This window comes from Streptopelia decaocto (assembly GCF_964273445.1).
Source record: "Streptopelia decaocto genome assembly, chromosome: 2".
NCBI lineage: Eukaryota > Metazoa > Chordata > Aves > Columbiformes > Columbidae > Streptopelia > Streptopelia decaocto.
In genome coordinates, this window is record NC_138655.1 from 100,132,259 (window position 1) to 100,157,389 (window position 25,131).

Sequence of the window (25,131 nt, forward strand, 5' to 3'; positions counted from 1 at the left end):
GAACATACTGTTTGTATAAACATTTAAAGTATAAATTTCATTAGATAACATGCAAATACTGTGATATTTTAAATGGCACTTAAATACAGATACTGAGAATCTTTATAATTTTGCATCCAATATGCGATTCTGAAATATACAAAGCTACAAAAAGAACATATTTCTTCATTGAAGTCAGGTACTATTACAGAACTTGATTGTCATTTTACAAGCGTTGAGCCCAATGTCCTGCAAATCTTCACTAGTCCAAGTAAAGATGTCCACTGAAATAGGCCCAGGGATAGTTAGTTTTCTTCACAACAAAACATGAAAGCATATTTACATGAGAATAAACTCTTAAATTGTTGGTAAGGTAATTCAGTAGCAGCAAGTTATTTCTTCCAAAAATGAGGCTTAAAATAGGTGCCTACTTTTCATTGTCACTGATATGCACCTGCATAATATAAAATTAACATTCTTCAATAAACTCAAAATACTATTTTATTGCTGAAAAAAACCCTATAAAATCCCTTATTGCAAAAATAAAAAAAAATCATGTCAGAACCTTCCAGAGTATTTTTATGTTTCTAAGGTCAATGGAAAATAATGTAACTGTGCTGAAACAGTCAACTGACTAGTAATGAATAAAAGAATAATCTTTTCACATTATTCAAAATACTTTCTTCACTGAAAAAAATATTAGTTCATCAAATCAATTTTTTTTTTTTCTGGTTCAGTGATATACAACTCTGAATGTCCTTCACAATACAAAACACCACAATTCTCATGCATATTTTCTGAGCAGTTATATACAATATATTAATCCTGACAAAGTGAACAAAAGGCTTATGATCAGGGAGTGCTGAACAGGCATCAGTTTAACAGAAGGAGACGAAATGCTAAATGAAACTTGTACTTGAGATGCAATTAGAGCTGACAGTGGTACATGTGATGCTAATGTTGGACTGTCTGAATTTATCAGTGACTCTATCTTTTCTGCTTCTTTATTGCAGGCTTCAATCTAAGAAAAAAAAAAAAAGTTATTATTTCTCTTCCTGCCATGTAAAATGACAATGCAAAAATGTTGCTAGATAGCAAAATTCAGGAAAGAAAATTCGAGTTATTGCTCTCAGCAAATAAGATTTATATTATTTTGGGGAGTATTTCTTAGAAAACATGTTGGAACTCTCATCATAGATTTTGGTACCATCAAAATTACTGTGGAAGCCCTGAGTAGTAGCAAAGGGGAAGGAAGGAAGCTACGTACAATTGATCATGAGTGATGTTTCCATGTTGATGCCCAAATCTCACAGTAAATTATAATTAAAGTAAGTAACTCCAAAACTGAGGACTTACTTTCTGATTGACCTTGAAGTCTGCAAGACTGGAAAAATCAGGGTATTCTACTTATTGCGCTTTTTCTTCCAGATCACGGAAAAGTGATTTCTTTTATGGGAAGGGAAGAATGGAAGCAACAGGAAAACGTGAGAAAACACAGGTTTCCATTCCTCCACTGATGTGATGATAATTATGAATTCATGTTAGCAAATCCATTTTTTCCACCTTCTACTGCAACCCATGAATCAGTTTAGCACTAGGTCTCTTTAACAGTTCTGGAAGCTGCCTCTAGTGAAATTTTAACTTGACAAATGTAATATCTGGATGCCCAAAGCTTTGAAAATTGAGAAACTTCTAGCTCAGCAACGGTTGTCACCAGTGAGATGAGCAGCATCTCCCTGGTTTCAGGTGGCCTCTCTGATTTCAGAGAATCTTCCTCGCCCCAGGAGTCTGACAGCAACTGCTGCAGATAGAATGAGAGGCGACCACATTGGCAAGGCTCAAGACCTTGTTTCCTAAGTCCTGGTAACATTTTGGGCTATTTCTGCTAAAGAAGGAGACGTAAGTTGAAGCTCTGTTGCACATAACAGGGTTGCTCTAGCAGCACAGGCAAGCAAAATACATTCAATATAGCTGCCTGAGAAACAAGTCCCCTATTAGATACTGCAGCTTGCAAATTTTATGGCAGTGATTCTGTCCCCTCACATTACACTACTACTGTAGTCTATCCCAGAAGCAATACTGAGCATGCAAGATTAGACTGTAGAAATAAAATGGAAATGGGTAGCAGCCATCAACATAAAATAAACAACAAGGAAATGAATCTGCCTGAATTCTGTTTGTATTGTAGAAGATAAGAGAGAGATTGTGGGCAGGTTTCCTCTCCCCTTCCTTTCCAAAGGTAAATCCTTCATTGTACACTAGCACACATCAACATGTCAGGTAACGGAATGAACCAGTCACAGCACCTAATCTCGCAGGGGAGTTAATTATAAAGTGCTGTCAGCAGGGCCAGGCAAGAATATTAGAAACAACTATAAAATGTCAACAAATTATGTTCCTTTTAATAGGAAAAAGCCTCACTGGTCTTGCACAGGCCAACGAGTAGAAAGTGAAAATGAAACAACAGCTCCAAGACAATAATAATGCAATACATAGCCAGAGCCTTGTTTCTGTTGTTCTGAACTGCTCCTAAGAAAATACTGTAAGAACCTGGAGCTGTATTTGTTGAGTTTAGAGTTTAGTACTGTGAGCATTAGTTTCCTGTTTGCTAGTATGAACTAGCTACAGCACAGCAAGTTGGGCAGCTTATTGGAATGTTATTTCCTCTTTAAGGTCATAATAGCATTTTGGGATCTCCCAGAACTTTTCACCATAAGGTGGAAAGGAATATCAAAACCAAGATAGTCTCAGAACAGTATAAACAGATGCTCTTTGGTATGAACTACTACTTAGCATCAATACATGCACAATATATTAATATGATATCAATATGTATGATGTGCTTCAGCCTAATATCACATATACTTCAATCTACTTTTAACCATTACACTGGAGACAAAGGAGTACCATTTCATATGCAGGTATACATTTAATATATGATTAATATTAATTTAAGAGGTCATTCAGAAATTTATTTTTATCAGTTTATATTTTCTGCTACTTTAGCCACAGGAAGTTGAGGGTTCTGCATTGATTAATTTTAACACAGAAATCATACTACTCTATCCTTGGCCTTCCTTTACCTTACCCCTCTTATTACCCATACTCAAAAGCCTCTTATCAGAAAAGCAGGATTTTCAAGACAGATTTTAACATCCATAATACTAGCTATTCAGATTTGAGTCACTAGAGAAATTGCCATGTATTCAGTACACCGAAAAATGCACAATTTAAAAACTGCTATATTGAAGATAGTAAAGTGTATTCATATAAAAATGAAGTAAATCCATGCTTCCATGCTGGGTAAACAACATAATAACATAGTCTACCTGCAACGGTTTGGGGTTCTGATCCACAGGAATGATGAGAATCACAATTTCAGATTCTATGCTTAAGTATCCAAACACATCACACTGTGGCACTGAGACATGCAGGCGGATTTTTTCAAGTATGTCAAGCACTGTTATAGGCTTTTTATTTGTTACCTGGAAGAAAACAAAGAACTTTGTTGGTGATGTGATGTTATGAGAAATTACAGTTTTCCTCTTTAGTTTTAATAACGTTATATTACACCAGAAAATTTGTTTCAGCCATTAAACTACTCAGTTTTAAACTCTAGCAAAAAAATCCCAAACCCACCACAACCACTAAAAAGTGAAAGGAAGAAGGTGAAGAATGCGTTACTTCTTAAATTAACCATAGTTTTGATATGTGGTGTTTCCCACCTTCATGGTTAAGTGTGTGGATGTATCATGTACCTCAAAATCATGTAAATGGTTATCTGCTACAGGGGCTTGTACTCTCGTGCTGGAAAACAAGCGGTAGAGCAGCCCTACCAGCTGGCACTCCATTAGCATCACAGTATCTCTTCCAAGAGCCACCGGAAATGAAGAGCTATGGCTTTGTGAAGACAAATATATGTCTGTATATATGCAAACACGAGACATTTCAAGATCACTACATAAGTACCAGGTAAATATATTTTCATTTTAAAATTCTTATTTCTGTTCTGCTGTCTGTATCTGGCAAACAGCAATCTAATTGTTGATGCTCTATTTAATGATTGTCACGCCTTGAAGGTTTTTCACCTTTTTTTCTAGGTCAGTTCTGGTTGGGTTGAACAGTATAGACACCAAAACAGTTTGCTTGTGACTTCTGGTCATTCTGTTATGTTCCGTTTTCTAGCTTTAGCTGCAAGAGATCCATCCTTGTTATTCCACTGTAGCTTTGTTGCTTTTAAGAACACTGACACAGGACCTTAACAAATGGAAATCTTGGAAATCAAAGTAGACTACATGAATTAAATTTGCAGGGTGTCACACACTTCTTTTACCAAACCTTGTATAGGCTTTCCTTGTCATAGCCCCACTAAAATGCAGTCTGACATGCTGAACGATTAGCAAACCCTGTTCAAACAGTTTTAAAACAGAATCATATGGATACTTTCAGGATGACTGATAGTGTCAAACTTGGATTTTGATGTTTAGATTAAAAATCCAGTAGATTAGAAATCTAGTAGATTAGATTAGAATCTTAGCAGATGTCTAACACTTCTTGGTCTGTGTAGACACTGACTTTTGTTTCCTGCTATCTTTACAAAAAAGGCCAGAGTGGTGGGAGGAGGGAAAAAAAAATCAGAATTCTTCAGTATTTAAAGCGTTTTTTTCTCTTCAGAATGACCTGTCTGAACTAAAGTAAGCATACTTTACTACTCCTTGCCCTCTGGGTTGGTTAAAGCATATGCTAGCACTTTCAGCAATGATTCCATCTACCTGAGACTTAACCATCTCCAGTACAGTGGATATATATATATATATATATATATATATATATATATATACACACTGTCAAAAGCAACAGCTGCACATCCATCCTATAGTTTTATTGATGGAATCAGAGATTATCAATGGTATTAACATTAATTTAATGTAGATGACAGAAGTATCAAAACTACTCAAATACAGAGCTGGGCATCTTCTGTTGTATTATCAAGATATATTAACTGGCCTCTGACTCACACTGGAGTGACAAAAGCACAAAGCTTCTAACTCTCTATGCTCAGGTTGGTGTCACACAATGCGCAGTTTCCAGGTGGCTGTGACCATCTCTGAGAGATCATCTCTGGGGGCTTATTGGATGACCCCTGATTGAAGTTTCCAAAGCAGAAAACTTCTGTCAAACTTTTGTAACTTCTAGTATGTGCTAAGAGAATGCTGACTTGAATGTTTGAGAGATCACATATTTTAAATGTAAAGAGACATATAAATTTATATATATGAGTTCTGAAAATCTGAACATTATGTACTGTGGCTTTAGGTGAGCAAGAAAAGAAAAACTCAGCAAGACTGTGATGACAAATGGAAGAAAAAAGAGAGGTGGAAAAAAGAAGAAAGCAAGCAACTACTCAGTACCCTAATACAGGTTTTAGGGTGCTTAGTAGGTGAGAGAATTATCACCAAGTACTTAATAACTACTTGAGTAAGCCCAATAAATTTCTTTAACTAGAAAGCCTTCTCCTAACTAAAACTAAAAATTCTTCTTCACAGCCACAACATGCCAGGATGCAGTCATGACCTAATGACACCGTTACTCAGCAAAATTTGTCAACGTGCAAACACACACACACATCTCTGGGAGGAAATTAGTAGAACATCAATCAGCAGCACATGCTTGAGATGAAGACCAACCACACACTGGGCTGCAACAGCAAGAACAGAGCCAGCAAAAGTCATTGTCCAGTGGCATTCAGCTTGTGGAACTTCTACTCCTGGAAGTTTTAAAAACTCAGCTGTCCAAGCTGATCTAACCAGAACCAACCTTGCTTTGAGCAGGGAGTTGGACTAGATGCCTCCAGGGGTCCTGTTAAAGCTAACTTTTTCTGTATTTTTACAATAATAGCTGATTCTCTCTACTTCTAAACATATAAACAGGTTAATGTAGTTTTACACTGTTTAGGGGAATCACAGAATGTTAGAGATTGGAAGGGACCTTGAGAGACCATCTAGTCCAATCCCCCTGCCAGAGCAGGAACACCTAGATCAAATTATATTTCTATTTGATATTTTAAAAAATAAAAATCATGTGTAGATGCAAACATGAACTGTTTTGTTTCACTAGGCATGATCGCTGTATTTTGTTGTGATGTCATGCCCAAAATCAAGCATTCTGCTCTATTCCATGTACTGAAACATAAAAGCAGGGGTCAGTGAAGTGCAATCCTTTCATACACCACATGGGGAGTTTGGGCCTAGTTAGTTGTGTTCAGTGATAGACAATCAACATCAGAAGATCCATCTTACATCGAGTTTTTCAAAGAGCAGCAATGAGGGATGCTGGTATCTAACTTACAGAGATGTTGAATTAACACCCAACATTTCAGCTGATGAGCAATGAAATCTATGACAACTATCTAGATAACCCAAAGAGTGTTATCCAGCCCAATTTAAACATCAGACAATGTCAGAGTTATGTTACCTACATTAGGAAATAGTGAGCTAGCAGAATAATCTTAACCAAAAGTAACAAATATGTACTGTATTACTAGCATGAGATAGATGCAGTTCCCATATAATTTGTCTTTTACTATTACAAGTCAGTTAAACTGCAAATCTGAAGGTGATTGTGCCTACTTTAATTCTGTTTTGCTTTCAATTTCTATACCTGCTATTAAGAAATGGAGGAAAGTATAAACAGGATAAAGGAAAAAATCTAATCACACACTCTCTACTAAAAATTAATTGGTTTTATAATGTATTAACTTTTCAGGAGAGAGTATACAGTAACTTGGATTTTCCATGTACCATTTAACATAAGGCATGATTAAACTATTTACCCTTGCAAAAGCATCCAGTTTGTCTTTGTCATACAGGATTCTCAGCATTCCAGCACATAGTGGGCAGCAGGCTCCTATGTGAATAAAAAAGTCTCAGACACAAAAGCATATAGTCTTTTCACTTTTTCAAGTAAGCAGAAGTTAAAAGTTGAATGTAAACAGAGAAAGAAAATAGCAAAACTACCAAGGCAAAGTAAATCTTTCAATTTGATGGCAGAATGCAAAGCAGTCACCTTTAAGTATACATTTACTACTATCAACATGAAGCAACAAGATGGATTTTCATATGTTTCAAGATGATACATTATTGTAAGCTAAAAACTACAGGCATTTTGTGTACAGCAAGCCAAGTTCTGTACAGATGCATGCATATACAACCACAGAAATGATGCCATTTCAAGAGCTGAAATAGCTAAGACATGACAGAAGCAATTATGCACACTGCAAACATCAATTTATGCAGCCATACCATGTTGGAGCTTAAAATCTTTATATAGTACGGAGGGAAAAAGTACTTTGTCTGACGGATTCATGTTTAACACAAAAGCATGCCATATTTCTACTGTTTTTCCTCACTATCTCAAAACACAAAAAGCTAATATTTCAACTTTCTACCTATGATTGTATATTTAATACACTCCCCAAATTATTATATATAATTAATATTCACTGAGTGACTTTTACAATATTAAATGTAATACCAAAGCATAAAGACCCCTTTTCAAAACAGTGAATGAGAAAAATACGTAAAACCATTTCTTTTTAAAAACTGAGCTTTCCTTGCTCTGTGTATTACCTGTGGTTAGTTACTGACTGTTTCATAAATGAAGTATTTGTGAAAACAATAAAAAACCAGTTCAGAACAGTAAAACTGCAAAACTATTCCTACTGTCTTCCTCTTTCACAGTACTGTAAATACATACGGTATCTTACTCTATCTTCTAATTAAATACAATCTTTGCTCTTCTGGGAACTCTACTTTGACAATAGTTTAAAATTCCAGTGTGGTATCTGTGCTGCCACTTCCAAAAACTTACCCATCTGATTCCCAGTGACATTCTACCCTAGCCACCACAGACCTCATTCCTTTCTCCTAAACCAGGCCTATGGGCATAGCTGCAAGTTTCTAAAGACTGACTTAAGACTCCTGAAGCCAAGGCAACTTCTGCTTCAGAATTGCTTGGCTGAGTCCTGATACTGGCTTATTCTAGCCCTAAGAAATATCTCTATTTCATCCTTTCTCTTAGATGTTTCAAAGATATTATGAAAGACAATATTTTAAAGCATAAGTTTTGTTCCAAATAGACACCTATTTATACACGTGGCCTGGAGACTCCCCTATCTGCAGTCAACTCTAACAAAGAATTAACATACCTGGCGCAATAACAGGTTTGCAGCCTGTAGCAGAACGCTGGGGACATTTAACAAAGGCACACTCTGTATGAAAGCCATAGTCCGAGAGAACACCGACAGCCTGGCAGGGGCCGTAATAGTCGACAGCCACGCGGTCAGAATAGGCAGCACAGACACTGCTGTAGGTTTCCCCGTTATGTCCACAGACAGGTTCCACTGATTTGCAAAATGGCTGAAACACACAGAAATGTTTCGAAGATTAATTTATCCCTGCTACAGACAAAATGTCAGAGTAGTTTTAATATTAAGAAAATCAAAGTTAATGGGAATTTGCTGATAATATTGTCAAACATTCAAAAAAGTAGGAAATCTAGAGTAAATAACTTGCCGGTTTAAGAATAGGTAATAAATGCAAAGAATAAATACTTAAAGAAGGTGACAGAAAAATGTCAGATGGAATCTGGGAAATGTACAATAAGACATGTTTTGGGAAACAAATTTCATTCCTTGCTAATGCTTAAATAAAATGACCATGTCATTCAAATTAACTTACTTATTAAATTTTTTAAATGTAAGATTACTGTAATTTCATTATGTAATAAATATTACTTTAGTAATCAAATGAATTTATTAGTAAATAAATTATTTACTAATAATTTTATTTACCGTTCATTTAATAATATTTATTTACCGTTCATTTATTAATATTTATTTACCGTTCATTTATTAATACTTTGATGGCTTATTAATAATTTATTTATTAATTCACCACAGTGTATTTTTATGTTCTTAAAATTTAGTGTGTGTGTGCATGTTGAGTCACCACCCCCGGAAGTATTTAAAAGATGTGCAGATGTGGCACTTAGGGACATGGTTTAGTGGTGCAATTGGCAGTGTCAGGTTTACAGTTGGACCTGACCTTAATGGTCTTCTCCTACCTAAATGGTTCTATGAGTTTATTTATTTCTAACACATTATTTGAGAAGATAAATGTATACATTTATTTCAAAATAATAAGATCCGTTACTAGATACCTCTCTGACAAAAATATATTTATTGTTGAGATATCTATAAAATATTTATTGTGTCAATTTTCTCTCAGAAAAAAACATACCTACCGTATCATTTGATTCAAACCCATGTGTAAATCAAATAAAACTGCAATACAGTTTCTTCCTATTCTGCCTGCACACGTATATTGCTGACTCTTTGCAGACAAGGGATCACTAATACTTTTGTCCAAAGTCTGGTGAAATGACATAATTCATTCCATAATGTCTTGCTAAGGTCTAAATATTTTATTTAACTAATATTTCAAATAAGTCACTATAGCTACTTGATCACTGTATATCCTCTAAAAGAGCAAGACAATTACAGTTTCTATATTACACACCTAAGCTAACAACAAAACTGACAGAGGACAAGTATATGTGAGTATACCAAATAGTTCCATACCTTGCAATCATCTTTCTTATAAAAAGAAGAGTGAAAACTTAAAGCTACCAGTGTCAAAGCCTTTGTGAACATGGATACAACTAGACATATAACTGCTGGAGAAAAAAAAAACAGCCATGCAATACTCCTCTGATCCTTACTGTTCAAGGGCTGAACATTCTCCGAGTATCTCATGAAATATCTGATGTGCAATGAGAAGAATTATCTGTACTTAACGAAGCTGCTGAAAAAGGGCAAGAAAAAGACAGTATAAAGACAGAAAGGCAGAAACTGGAAGTGGGTTAAAAGAGCAACAGCATTTATAATATAGTAGAGAAAAACCCTGATAAAATGTCCTGTATGTCTAAGAATATTCATCAGTTGAGACCAAGAGAAAGTCTCAAATCAATCTTCATCATTTGCAGAAAAGCTGAAGATGAAGAGCCTATCAATGGTAAAGCCAGAAACTTTGAAAAGAGTAGCTTCTGACTTTTCTTTAAAGTGACAGAAACAGCTTGTCTCCCAACAACATAGGGAGGAGTGGGATGGAAGAACTAAACCTAATCCTAATCTTTCTTAGGGATCAATATGAAGATTTATCCAATCCAGACTCCCTGAAGAAAATTTTACAGACTGACTGGTCTCTAACAAAACTGAGGTGTAAATAGATCCTGAACAATGAACTTGGTAAAACTGGGGCACAATCACACAAAACTTTATACGACCACAACCAGGCATTAATTTTTATTTAAAACAAGTTCAAACTGGTGAAAAAGAGCATTTAACTAACCAAGAAACCACACTAACTACTGCAAACATGCCTCAGTGCAAGCTTTAATAGTGAAAAATATAAGAAGACTTAATATAAATACCAGAGTATCATCACCAAGAAAGCATAAGTAAAGCTTTTGAATGATTTTGAGACAACTGTTAACTAAAGCAGAGAAACACTTGACAAAATCGTAAGTATAATTTTGTGAGAGTACTTTTTATCCTAGTGAAAATTACATTTTTAAAGGATTACTTCCAATGAAAACATTTTGTAAGCTATAAAAACCAGAGTATTGCAAAGTTGAAAATTAAAGAACAAAGAAGATTTGACACTTATTGTAAGAACAACTTCCTACCTGGCATGCTCCTCGATATGCTAAACTTTTCCCTTTTTGGTACAAAGTACACAAGTTACTGTATTCCACATTGTCTGTGTCACAAACGGGATCCCGAGTCTGGTCACAATTTAACTGCCTTGGCACACATTCATGCTGGCTACATTCGAATTTTCCAAAACTAGTCAAGCAAACTTGTTTCTTTGGTATGCACCTGCATAAAGTAATGAAAATTTCATATCATGTCATAGGACTTTTTTTATGTCTCAAAATTTTCAGGGAAAATATTTTCAATGAAATCTAACTATGGTTCAGCAGACCTGCAGGAAATACATGCAATAAAACATTCTGAATAGCACATTTCAGGTCTCATCACAAACCTGAAACTGGTTCATATCACGTTCAGTCAATGTATGTGAATATAACTACACTTTCTACTAAAACAAATCTTTTACCAAGAATTTTTCAATGGATTTTTCGAAAAAGGCTTGGATAAACTTCTTACCTACTTCCAAGCTTCATTTTGTAAATGCATTTAAAGAAAACAAAAACATGAAAACAGTGAATTGCAAGAGAAAAAGATTACATTGCAGAGGTCTAGCCTCACCCTTCCTTGAGAAGGTAGTGACAACAAGACTTACAGGATTATATGGTGTCAACTACAAGTATCTAATGGGATTCTAGCTTTGTAGGTTCAGTATATCACATCCAGTCTTAGGGATTACTGCAAACAAGTAGAAAAATCTAGCATTGAAAGATTTTCCTTTTTTGGCATGTCATCCCTCTTAAGCCTTCACAGATAAGAGCAGCAGTACACAGCAGAATTTTTTTTGCCTTTATATTAAATATGTACCTTCCATGGTGTTACCTGCAAAACGTTTGCTAAATGCCCTGCAAGACATCCCTCTGCTAGAGAAATGCCAGCCCATAGAGTTTGATGAACAGACTGATGAAAGGTCAAATGGCTTTTTTAACAATCTCCTCCTTCTACAGATGACAACAAAGTTGCCACCGGATTACGTACAATTCTTATTCTCTCTCAGCACCACTGTCCTATGCATTACACATTTTCATTTTATATTAGGGAAGACTCAGAAATTCTGAGATTTAAACACTTTACAAGTGTACTATAAGATCTTAAACAGATTCTAAGCACTTCAGAGATCTTTTAAAATGGGCATGTTTAGTTTATGCTACATTATCAGGCCTGTACTGGAACTGAGGACATAGAGCTGAGGCTCTAACCATAATGGTTATTCTGTAAAACTGAAAAATCTCTCTATATGTTCCAAATTAAAAATATAAAAGGCAAAAAGTGTATAGCCACAATGCAGCTTTGAAATTCCAGTTTTCAATGCCATAATAGCTATTACAGCTACAAAACTACAATTTTTTCATTGCAGTTTTCTGCATCAAGTTTAAAGTACAGAAAATGGAAAAAAAAATTGCTATAATAAGTTTTCATGAAAGCCTGGTATTACACAACTTCTTATGGTGGCTTTCTTTCAAATACAAATTCAAAGGAGATTGCAGTATTGCACAAAACTGAGAAAATTGAAGACAGAGCCCAATATTATGAGCCACAGACTTTGTTTTCTGTAAGAAAGGTCAGATTTTCTTTTCCCCTGGCACTACTATGCAGCATATTTTTGTTTTAATATGTTTATCTGTACAGATTTTGTTTTTCCTGACATTGAAAAACAGACATTGTACAGACATGGTTTTCAAAAGATATCAATTAAGATAAATTCAAGTCTTCCAGAGGGATCAGTATTTTCCTATTTTAGACATAAAAAAGCACATATTATTGAATGAATAAGCAGGAGTGAATACAAGTCTTGGATCCAGGTGCTTTGGTGTTTGGTTTTTTTTTTTTTAACTCCTAGAAGAAGGTATGAAAAAAAGTAGTAAGAAGACACTTATTGCCATTTCAACATAATTTGATTCTCCCATTTTTGAAAGTATACATCAGTTGTCTTTTACTGCTAAAACTGAGCTCTGCATGAACTTAAAAAACCACTATGTAAATAGAATGAAGAACTGGCAGTTATTACAGTCCATTACTAACTATGGTAAATAAAATATAGTTACTTCGAACAGTTACATTTATTAAAGTACCCCAAAAGTAGAATGTAATTACGATATATAACACATTCAAAGAAAAACTAAATCTGCTTCATGAGTATATGATGCTAAAGAAAAGCTTAAAAACATATTCTACTTTTACCTCTGATTTTTCTTACAAAGGTTAGGGTTACAAGGATCCTTGGAAATGCATGATCCAAATTCAAATTGATTGTCCTGGAGCCCAACACAACGAGCTATGCATGCGCTTGGATATGTGCGTCCATTTTGACCACATACTGGTACAAACTGATCTACACAGTTACATGGCAAACCTGTAAAAGCAACACACAAAACAGGGATTTGGTGCACACTTATTTTACATGACAGAAGATACACAAGTGATCACTAAGATATTTTTACCGTCCAGCAAATGCAAAGATGTGCCATATCTTCAGCAACTCCCTCCCTCCTTGTAATTTAGCAATGCCAGAGCATGTATGCACTTACAAGTAGTAGGAAGGAAAATCTGTGTCCTGCCTTTTTGCTAATTCTACTCAGCTACCTACATTTTTTCCCTAAACCCCTTATCTCTTGTTCCCAGTGGCATTACCCTGTCTCTACCTATTTTTAAATATTACATACATTTTACATATTACATACATGAGGTTTTATTTTTCAGTACTAATTTTTTTTAAAGGTCTTTTTCCTGAAGTGCAGGTTGGACATGGGAAAAATAGTTAAAAGGACATATTAATAACAAATGATCAGGTGTTTTCCATTAATACTGTAGAGAGAATTTAGAAGCTAATCCTCATTCTAAGAATATTAAGCTTACAGTTTCCATAGTTTGGAGAGTTACCTGTAAACTTCCGACGTTCATCTTCTGAACTATGCTCAGTTAGACACTGACGTGTAGAACATATCAAGTTTCCAGCAAAACATGAACAGACATTACAATCGATATTAAAGGACGTTCCATGACCTTAAAATAAAAGAAATTAAGTAAATGCATGAAATTAATGTAAATATACCAGAAGACTATATACTCTTATGTATGACACAGATATTATATTTTCAATATTGTTTCTCTAAGTTCCCTTATTCAGTGTCTTTTCCCATTGAAATTGTTGCCTTTTGTTAGATTTCAAGTTTTGCTTTATTCACTTGAAGTCTGTTCACATGTTTTTGATTAACTAGTTAAACAAGTAAACAAGCACTTTATCCTTTCAAAGCCTGTATAAGTTACTTTTTGGTTTTTTTTAAGAACAATTTAAAGCTGCAAAAGGAAATACACTCAGAAAACACAAGAAGTGGTAGCACAGTACATAGTACTTCTATAAATTCTGGCTAGCAAGCACCATATTTTTAAAGCTAAAGCTTTTGTAAGATACATTATTCTCCATTATTCTACATTATTAGACTACTAGACCTTCAGCCATAGTCTCATACGCAATGGAAAACTCCTCTGTGGTGCTCATTTCTTCCCTTTGTGTGTACTTTTTGTTGGGACATAAAAAGTGCCAGTGCTTCATTCCAGTCTTTATTGTTTTGTCACATCCATTATAGTCCTAATTTCAGCCTCAACAAGCAGTACAACTTACAACGCAGCTTTATCCAAAGCCAGGAACAAGAAATCTTGTAGCAAAGCTGAAGAGAAACCCAGACCTAGATTCAGCACAAGAGACCCACAAATACAGAAGTCTGTGTTTATCCACTAGTGTTCAGAAAGGAGCCTGTAATAATGCAATGGATACCAGCACAGCTGCTTTTTGAGGATGGAGCAATCTGCCTAATTTTTGCATTTTATAAGTCAAAAACATTTTCACTCCCGAACTGAAGAATCAAATTGCAAACTTTGGGAATGTTTCTTCAATTTAACAGTTACAGCTTGGTTTCATAAACTGTATGTATGACTGCCTGTCACTGTGTTGTATGTTTTCTGTAAAAACAGTTCATGTTGGTGACAGCCAATCTATCCATAACCAGGGTCAGTTATTAAATCTCTTTTCAAAGGGTTGATATTAAGGATTAGAAATTTTTTAAAATATTACAGGGGTACAAGGAAAATCCTCAGCATCTGAGTATTTCAGAAGAAATACAAGACAAATGATGGCAGAACAAGAGGGGATAAAAGAGAAATCCTCTGTAGCACAAAAAGCTCTGCTTAACCCAAGGAAGGAGGAATTTGTCAGGAGGGAAGAAGAAAAGTTTCCAAGAATTGAAGGTAATGCCAAACACACAATCTCTTAGGTGATTCTTCAAAGTAAAGAGTAACTGACTTGAAAACTTTGCAAGGTTAGCACTGTCAAAGAGTGCACACAGCACACTGTCCTCTTCATCAGTAGTCATGTCATAATTGGAGTTGATTCACAACACAAAAATCCCTAGCATCAGGTAAAGCATTCAGGGCTATAGACTATGGTTTTAAAAACCGCAGTTCAGATTTTATGACTTAAACCCTGGCTTTTTGCAACTGACATATAGATTAAGTATAGTAACTACAAAAAGTTAATATGGTTACTGTAAATTTTTTATGTTTTTGATACATCATCTAACAAATTTGGAAATTAGTAATTTTTATATTTTATTTTATAATACCAAGAGTTTTGCTCAGCACACACACAGTGAGTAATTATGGCAGAAGAGATTAAGCTGTCTGCTTTTGGTTTTGTAGGGTTTTAATGTTTGTTTGTGGTTTGTTGTTTTTAAATGGCCAGCACTTACTGAATACAGAATACCTACCAATTACACATACTGTTGTTACAGTTACCACAACAAGTGACAGCTGTACTCTGTGCAAAAATAAAACACAAATAAAACTTCAGACATATTTCTGATTACTTTCTTCAGTAATCTGAAAAAGTGCAAGTTTCTTTGGACAGGCAATGTGTTAGAGAACCTGCCTCAGAAGCAGCTCTTGGACAGATGAATGCTAAAGTCTCTGCAAGATCAGAAACATTTACCAAAAATCTCCAAATGAAAACAAGTGTGAAAAACCTGCTAATATAAGCAAACTTATTTATAAGCTCTTGCTTTAAACTTTCCTAGTGTTTGGACACCAATGCAATTGGTTAAAATAGATACACTTATAAAAAATGTTCTGTGAATAATAAAGATGGCTAAACTTAATTTTGTAAAACACAAATGGAGTAAAAGTATAAAACTATGCATCCATGGACACATACCTAAATATGATACATTGGGGGAAGTGATAAGAGGAACAAAAATTTTTAGAAACCCTTACGCATAATGTAGCATGACTAAACCTAATGTAGCAATAGTAGGCATAATGTAACAGAAACCTAACAGAGACACAATGGCTCTATAGAGACTGGACATGAAGCCAAGCGGGATGTCCTTGGCTTACAAGCTGGTAAAGTGTTCCACTAAATGAAGAAAGAGCTACGTGACTTTTGCTAAGTAGCAGCACAAAATGACAATATGTGTGCTCAAGAAATTAGGTCAAGAAGCTGACACTGGGGGAGGGGGCACAAGGCTGCAAAGACCTCCAGGGACCACTAGAGACCCCTGATGAAGACTCTTGAATACTAAAGATGGACTTCTGGCAAAGGGTGGGGCTATGTAAATAATTTATGTTTAATGCATTAACTAAGCATTAGAAACAAATGAATATGCAATAGGTGTAGTGATAGGGCTCATCCTGGGGGGATGGGGTTGTCACCAGTCTGCCTAGAAGGTGAAGTCAGAAACAAAAGAGACAAAAGGAATCCTATAAGAAGGTACCAGCCAATGAGCAATTGGCGACACACGCGTGCAGAACGCATGGACAGTGCATGCAGCCAATGACGTTGCTGTATAGTGCGTGCTGCAACCAATCATATTATTGCAAGGCACGTGGACAGGGCGGCTTTTGGTATAAAGCTAGCTCGGTCGGACAATAAAGTTGAACTCTGTGAACATCATACTAGTGTGTCAGGTTCCATCTCTCACATGGAAAGCAACATTTTGGAGACCACGACATGATACTTCGTATCGAAGATGATCACCGGAACTGAAGACACGAGAGGGCCGCCGGGCTGGTGAAGGTAAGCCAGGCGCTCGAAGAAAAGCGGAAAGTAGGCCTACGGGGAATCAGCCAGCGTGGGAAACACGGCATCGTGGAAGAAAAAGAAAGAGTGAAAAATATTCTGTAGCTGGCTGAACGAACAGGAAGATACTTAGAGAGAGACAGGGTGAAATGCCTCCTGCGTTTTGAAAAACGGAAGCGGTGTGTTTGAGCTTCGGACGAGTTTTTTTCTCCCGATACATGGGAGGAGATAGGGACTGAACTATGGGAGGCTGTCACAAGGGGGAGGCGCGAGGCTTGCGACCTCGCTGGACCGTGGCGGGAGATCAGGCTGCTGATGGAGGAAGTCTCAGGGGAGCCGGAAGTTAGTGCCGTTCCCCCAGAGCTGCCCGCCGCGAGCTGCCCCTCCTCTGAGAACTCTGAAAAGTCAATGCCAGTGGTATGGCCCGTATCAGACTTGGAGTTTTGGGGAGGCAGCAAGTCGCTTATACCGTCTGCGGCTTTTGAGCCATTTCCTGCCTCTGACACGAAGGGCAGCAACCAGCAAGTTTCAATAAGGCAGGACAAGTTAATCCAGCTGACGTGCCTCTGCCAGAGGACTCGATGGAGTACCGCAATGGACAACAAAATCACCCTGATTTCCAGGAGAGACACATGCAGAGCTTGAAGGACTTGCTCAGACAGCAGGAGATACAGATGCAAGAAGTGTTAAAAGCAATGAAGCGGCTAGATGGTGGTAGAAGTAAAACTTCATGGTTAATTGCATAAAAAAAGGCATCAGATGCCATTAAGGACAGGTTGGAGGCAACTGGCAGGGAATGTGAAAAACGGGCAAAACAGGAATGGGAGGGGGTGGAATTGGACCTCACTCCTGAGGAGCTCCGAATAAAAAAGGAGCGAATACAAAAATGGGCAAAGCAATGTGTAGAAGATGGGATGTGGTCAATAAGGGAAGCAGATGAATATTTGCGAACATGATACGGAAAAGGGCTAGAGACTGGGTCAGCAGATCGGTTCGTGAATATGCGTCGACTCACTGATCCACAGGGAAATACAGGGGAATTGTATAGTAGTGACAGTATATGACAACTCGTGTGCTGCCCCTGTACATCAGGGCAGAGATATTCCTCAAGATCACTCATATAATGCAGGGGCATATAATGCTGGCAATGGGTAATCAGGGATGCAACCATTGACGGGATTATGTTACCTGGCAGAATTACAGCAATGCCAGTGCATATAGATAATAGAGGACAAAGGCAGTGGTCTCCCTTTGATTGAAAAACAGTTAAGCAGTTGCAGAGTGCAGTAATGCAATATGGTATGCATAATAAGCATGTGATGCAGCTACCAATTCATTTTTTAAGGGGCAAGTACTAACTCCGACGGATATTCGGGCATTGATGGAGTTATTACTTCCCCCAAGGGGGTATCTGATGTTCTTAGACAAGTGTCAGCGGAAGGTGCAATTGGCCGTATTAGAAAATGTTCATTTATCAGCTGATGATCCATTACAATTAGCTAGCATGGACCAATTACTGGGTCGTGGACAATATGTGGATGGTGCCACTCAGGCAGCGCTTCATCCAAGGATTTTACAGCAAATGCAAGGGCTTGCCTTGGTGGCAGTGAAAGAATTACCCAATATAGGTACCCTGTGCCACCCTGTTCTACAATAAAGCAGGATCCTGGGGAACCCTATATGAAGTTTGTGGACCGTTTAAAAGAAGCTATAGATGCTTCTCCTAACCTGACTCCAGAGGCGAAAGCTGCTGTGGGGAAAGATTTGGCCAGGAAGTGGCGTTTGTTACAAGACCTTAGAGCAGTTAATGCAGTAATGAAAGATATGGGGGCACTGCAACCAGGTCTTCCGACCATGCTTCCAAAAGATTGGGATATAATTGTTATTGATTTGAAGGATTGTTTTTTCACGATCCCATTACACCCAAAGGATTGTGAAAAGTTTGCCTTTACTGTTCCAGTGCTTAATCATCAAGCTCCCACAAAAAGATATCATTGGGTAGTGTTGCCTCAGGGAATGAAAAATTCTCCTGCTATTTGTCAATGGTATGTAGATTTGGCTTTAAAGTCATTTAGGCAACAACACCCTCAGATGATCATCTATCATTATATGGATGATATCCTTTTGTGTAATAAAAAGGAAATTAGTGAGGATACAATAATTCAGTTGATGAAGCAATTAGGTCAGTGGGGTCTGGTTGTGGCACCAGAAAAGGTGCAGCGAACTGCACCATGGAAATATTTAGGATATGAGCTAACCCAGGCCACGATTAGACCTCAGAAGCTTACTTTGAAAGCAAAGGTAGCAACCCTTTGCGACGCAATGAAATTGATAGGGGACTTGCAGTGGATAAGAAATGTTGTGGGAATTACAAATACAGATTTGCAACCATTGTTTTGTCTCCTCTGCGGGGGACGAGACCCCCAAGAACCACGGTGCCTTACACCAGAAGCACAAAAAGCACTTGAGCAAATTGCAAGAAAAATTTCACAGAATACTGCTCAGCGGATAGTATCAGAATTGCCTGTTCTCTTTATATCTATAATACCAATAAGGAGGTGGCAGGACTTTTGGCCCAGTGGAGTACAGAAGAAAAGGATCCATTGTTAGTATTAGAATGGGTATTTCTAAACAATCAAAACCAAAAAACCATCATTCAGAGGTGGAAAGCCATTGCCCAAGTGGTAGTGAAAGGACGAAACTGATATCTGACCTTGTCTGGGTCATATATTGCCAAAATTGTGATCCCCATCTTCTCTCAATCTGTTTGAACAGATCCTTCTCAAACATGACGATCTTGCCTTAGCTCTTACCCGGATTCCTGTGCAAGTGGACAATCATTATCCACCGCATCCCATATTTAAAACCAACCTCCCCTTGGAGCCTATGTCAATTGCTAGTGAGCACCCACTAGATGCGATAACCATTTTCACGGATGCAAGTAGTCGCTCATGCAAAGGAGGTTTTGTATGGTTTGAGAATGGTCAGTGGCATTCAGAGATTGTTGTAGCTGAAGGATCAGTTCAAATTTTAGAGTTGCAAGCAGCGATAGCGGCATTACAAAAATGGCATAACTGCTCAATTAATCTGGTAGTAGATTCTCTTTATGTTGTGGGAGTTGTACAAAGAATACATGGAGCGCTTTTGCAGCGAGTTTCCAACTCCTTGTTGTTTGAGGCATTATTAGATTTGTGGAATGTGTTAGATTATAGGACAGCGCCAGTATTTATAATGCATATAAAAAGCCACTCTAACCTACCGGGTGGGCTAGCTGAGGGAAACATTATAGACAAACTCGTGGCAGTAACACATGTATCTATCTCCTTTCAAACAAGCCAGACAAGCTCACGAGTTCTTCCATCAATCCTCAGCATTGCTCCAAAAACAGTTTGCACTTACCAAGGAACAAGCTCGATCCATTAGCGCAGCTTGTCCTGATTGTGCTCGCATAGTGCCTCTGCAACAAAAGGGAGTAAATCCTCGGGGCTTGCAGCCAGGCCAGTTATGGCAGACTGATATTACTGAATTTGCACCGTTTGGCTGACAAAAGTACATTCATGTGTCCATAGATACCTGTTCAGGACTGCTGTGGGCTACAGCTTTGACCTCAGCAAATGCAAAAGCGGTAAAACGTCATTTATTACAAGCTTTTGCTGTCATGGGAGTTCCTACACAGATCAAAATAAATAATGGTCCCGCATACCGTTCTGACACGCTTGCAACCTTCCTCATCCAGTGGAAGGTACAATGCCTGTTCGGAGTCCCTTATAATTCTACTGGCCAGGCAATTATTGAGCATGCACACCACACCTTGAAAAACCTTTTGTCTGTTTTGAAAAAAAAAGGGGTAATTAGTGTGGGTCCAGAAGAGGTATCTGCTGAACTGGCTTAATCCTAAAAGTGAGACTGAAATGGAACCTGTTGTTATGCACCATATCAAAAATGTCAAAGATTTTTCCAAAAATGTACCTAAGGTTAGTGTGTTTAATCCGATAACACAACAATGGGTAGGTCCTATGTCATTAATAACCTGGGGAAGGGGATATGCTTGTGTTTCTACAGGTAACCATAAAAATTTGTGGATCCCCGCGAAGTAGGTGAGGCCTTGCCTAGCTAACAGAGAAGAAACCGATTGCAATGATGACGACCTTTAACCTCAGATGTGTTATTGCCTTTAGCAATGGATGTAGCCAGTGTTGACCATACCACTTTGCAAAACAGAGCAGCGATCAATTTTTTGTTATTGGCCCATGGCCACTGTTGTGAAGAGTTTGATTGTATGTGTTGTTTGAACCTAAAAGTCCATTCAGAATCTATACATAAAAAGATAAAAGATTTGCAGAATATGAAAATAACAGAAGATGTTGGGTTTTTTGGGTTGGATGCTTTGCTTGGTTAAAAGGAATATTGAAAACAGGTCTGTTCTTGTTAACTGTAATTGTATTTGCTTTAATGTTCTTACCCTGTATTTTGCACTGTCTTCAAAGCATGATACGGTGTGTTGTTAACATTATATTAAATGAAAGAGGGGGAGATGTAGTGACAGGGCTCATCCTGGGGGGATGGGGTTGTCGCCAGCCTGGCTAGAAGGTGAAGCCAGAGACAAAAGAGACGGAAGGAATCCTATCAGAGGTACCAGCCAATGAGCAATTGCCAACACGCGCGTGCAGAGCACGTGAACAGTGCATGCAGCCAATCATGTCACTGTATAGTGCGTGCTGTAACCAATCATATTATTGCAAGGTGCGTGGACAGGGCAGCTTTTGGTATAAAGCTAGCGCGGTCAGACAATGAAGTTGAACTCTGAACATCATATTGGTGTGTCAGGTTCTGTCTCTCGCATGGAAAGCAACAAATAGGTATATGTAATACCAAGAAGTGCAAATCAAGTGCACGCTCAATTAGAGGTGAAGTCCTCCGAGCGTCCAGTGTGCTGTAATAAAAGTGCCTGCTTTTTAACACTTTGAAAACAGTGTTAAAGAGTCTTTTTTGCTGACTTTTCGGTATCAGAAGGAATAACAGCTTTTGTGCAAGTGACAAAACAAATATTAAGATTATCTGAAGGAGTCAATAAGTATGTGGACAACAGAAAATCAGATTGATACACTTCAGTACTCAACAGACATTTAATTGCTCTTTAACATAGGCTTTCAAGAAAAAAAAAAAAGGATAGGTAAAAAAGTGCTCACACGGATAAATAACCGTGAAACAGAAAAAATGGATAATGAAGGGAGGTCACTAGAGGAGTCTCCAGGATATATGGAGTGGCTGTTGTGTTCAACATAATTTATATGTGATCCAAAAAACAAATGCAAGTATTTATGTGACGAAGCCTATTAATAACACTAGGGTAGAGAGGACCAAATAACAAAGAGCTGCAAGAAAATCTTGCATCCACAAGTTCTTCTCCCAGAAAGGAAGCTACCTAAGTACATGCTTCACACAGGACTTTCATTGGTTGAGTCAGACACAGCTCAGTGTTGATTTAAATAATGGAACCCTCCAGCATATATAAGAATTAAACAAGTATTATATATAGGGATGCAAACATTAACTTTTTGCATTTTCTGATACTCTCCGCATTCAGATCCTCTGGGTCTTCATATGTATCTCAAAATTAATTAATTAAGGAACAGGTGCTGTGTAAAGATATAATTACTGTTCTAATACTTACTTTTTCTTTGTCCACCAACAATGCATGATTTTTGGAGGTCAACACAACGCATTTCCATGCAGTTTTCTAGCAATCCACTGTGTCCACAGGTACAAATCTTGTAACAACCAACATCACCACCAGCTGAGGATGGAACCTGAATAAGTGTACCTTGACGGACAACAAAATCTGAGGCTTCTCCCAGTTTGCAGCCTGTATACAAGGAAAAAATTTAGCTTATATTTAGTAAATACTTTGGCAAGTGCCGCTACCAAAAATAACTACTACTTTTTAACTTGTGAAAAAGCTAAGGTGTTCCTTACGTGGCCTTGCTCTCGCCCTTTAGACAAATTCACTCATTTCATAGAGACAGCAAGTAGCAGAAACAGAAGATATTTGCTCAAAACAGTGTACCTGTAGAAATTTCACTTCAGAGAAGACTGGTAATTCCAACATTACTCAAGTAATCTCATTTTCCACAGTTCTGTGGGAGTACGAAACCTATGTGATATAAGAAAATACCACATACGCTTCAATCTCTCCAATACACAAACTGTATTAAAGGGTCTGACAACCCTTTCCCCCCCTCTCACATATTTTATTGTGTCTTCCTTCACTACTTGTACCTCTCATGTGAACACTGAAGGACTCTTATTGGTAGATGTGATGAGAGAAGAAAAGGAAAAAAGGCAGGAAAGCTGGATTAAAAAAAATAATTAATGGAAATGAAGAAAAATGGTTTTAAAAATTGCAAGAAAACAATAATAGATTATAATGACCCTAGAGTGATGAATAGCAATAAATCCCCCAAAAGTTTCAACCAATAAAAAGACTGAATTCAAACATAAAAGTCACCTTCCAACCTTTAACGGAAGTAAACAACTCTTCAAAAGCTCTGGTTTTCAGATCACTTTGAATGACTTTTGCAGCAAGTGAAGACAATACAACCTCTCTAGTAATAACAAAATTATTTTGTAAGCGTCATAGAAACATTAACAAAATGATGTCCCTAGGCTCAGAAAAAATCTATCCTCAGTTTTAGAAGAACAGAAGTGTAGCAGATATACAAGTGATGCAAAACCCAGTTTTCCTGTTTGTAATTAAAAAAATCACTGGAGAAACCGTCAATCAGCTGCAGAACTGCTGGAACAAAAGGGGTTCAGGGAACTGATGTGAGACAGCTAGGGAATGTTCTCTATGACTTCCTCTGGAAAGGAGGCTGCTTCATGCAATTCAGTTTAAAAATCAGCTCTCTCTCGCTCAGTCTCTCTCAACACGTGTCCAAGCAGTCACGAAATGCAAGCTTTCCTCTTTGCTTCAGGAACCGTAGGTGATCCCTCACATCACTGAATGTTTCCTTTCGCTTTAAAGGAAGGGGAAAAATTGTAGCAAGTGCTACTGGCATCTAAGGTGGAACAATGAAGGGGCTGTAGAAGCTGGACATCATACAGTCTCTCACCTCCTTTTGTAGGTTTGACCCTTGCTATCAACACCATCCAAGCCTGCCATTTCAAAATTAGATAGCTGAAACTCATTCTACACATATCTCTCTCCCCAGTCAGCACACATTTATGCATGGAACAGAAGTTAGACAATGCCTATATTCTAAAAATGTAGTTCTCAAATGACCACAATTGCCTTTCTAGTGAGGTGCATCTACATTAAAAGTATCACTCAATGGAGCAGCGGCACAAATTCAGTCAGCTGTGTACTGCTGTATCTCCAGACATTATCTTTAATGAGGATCAGTACCGTGGGTCTCACGGAAGGATAAGGCAGCACAAAATCCCTTATTCCTATTTCTGTTGTTTTCCAAAGTCAGCGTCTTTTTCCTCCCTAATGCAAGTCTATATACAGATCTAGGAGAAACACAGAGCTAAATCTACCTTGTGGTTCTGCCTTTTTCCTCCAGTCAATGAACTCACAGGCAGTCAGTCATTAAAGTGTAGAGATGCTGCATAAGTGCTGCAAGATCAAGCAGTAGAGAGAGGAAAGGAGAGGCAAATAAATTAAGAGCCATGCCACCTCCTTCCAAAGCCCTTGACCTGGGCACTCTGAATCCAGTGAAGCAGCAACAGTGAAGCTCTTAAAAAAAAATCTGGATGTTAATTTACTTAGACCAGAACTAGTTACTCATAAGCTGCTGGGGAGATTTTGAGAAGTTTATCTGGCCTATGAAGAAGGATTTTGGATAATTACATATAAGATACCATCTTGAACTTTAATTTAACACCAGAACTGCTGAGAGTGCAAATGCACATCCCAAGGCACGCTGCATTTGATCACCTTCCCAGAGCTCTCAAAATGTCCTCCCCAAGACCGACAGCCTAATTTTAATTAATTTCAAGGCAAGACACAATGTCCATTCATTTCATGAGCAAGAAAAATGATGTGGATAGGGCTAATAACATATGGAAATACAGAGAAATACATACCATGCCGTCTGCAGAAGCTACAGCAGAAGCTGCACTGTATTTGTGGTATTGCATGCTTGTAATTTTAAATAGCAGGCAAGCTGCTTAGAGACCATATATGGACATGTATTTCTTCTGATGCAAAATAAGTGATATATCTTCTAATAAGACATTATGTTATGGTGGACAGTAAAAATAGAAACATATTGAGAAATGAAAAGAGCTAAAAGGGAGGCTACAGATT

The 25,131-nt window shown here is 37.5% G+C and overlaps 1 protein-coding gene across 4 annotated transcripts in view; it reads right to left on the reverse strand.

The window, feature by feature from the left end:
• Positions 1-540: 540 nt before the first annotated feature.
• The window catches only part of RECK (reversion inducing cysteine rich protein with kazal motifs), a 65,163-nt gene continuing 40,572 nt past the window's right edge, over positions 541-25,131 (reverse strand). For all 4 annotated transcript variants that reach the window (XM_082044844.1, XM_082044843.1, XM_082044842.1 and 1 more), the window contains 8 exons: positions 22,495-22,686; positions 13,631-13,753; positions 12,932-13,103; positions 10,726-10,918; positions 8,186-8,396; positions 6,812-6,885; positions 3,309-3,464; positions 541-1,000 (listed from right to left, as the gene is read on the reverse strand). In XM_082044844.1, the coding sequence (XP_081900970.1) occupies positions 785-1,000; positions 3,309-3,464; positions 6,812-6,885; positions 8,186-8,396; positions 10,726-10,918; positions 12,932-13,103; positions 13,631-13,753; positions 22,495-22,686 (1,337 nt within the window). In that variant the 3' untranslated portion in view covers positions 541-784. The remainder of the gene's footprint in view (positions 1,001-3,308; positions 3,465-6,811; positions 6,886-8,185; positions 8,397-10,725; positions 10,919-12,931; positions 13,104-13,630; positions 13,754-22,494; positions 22,687-25,131) is intronic.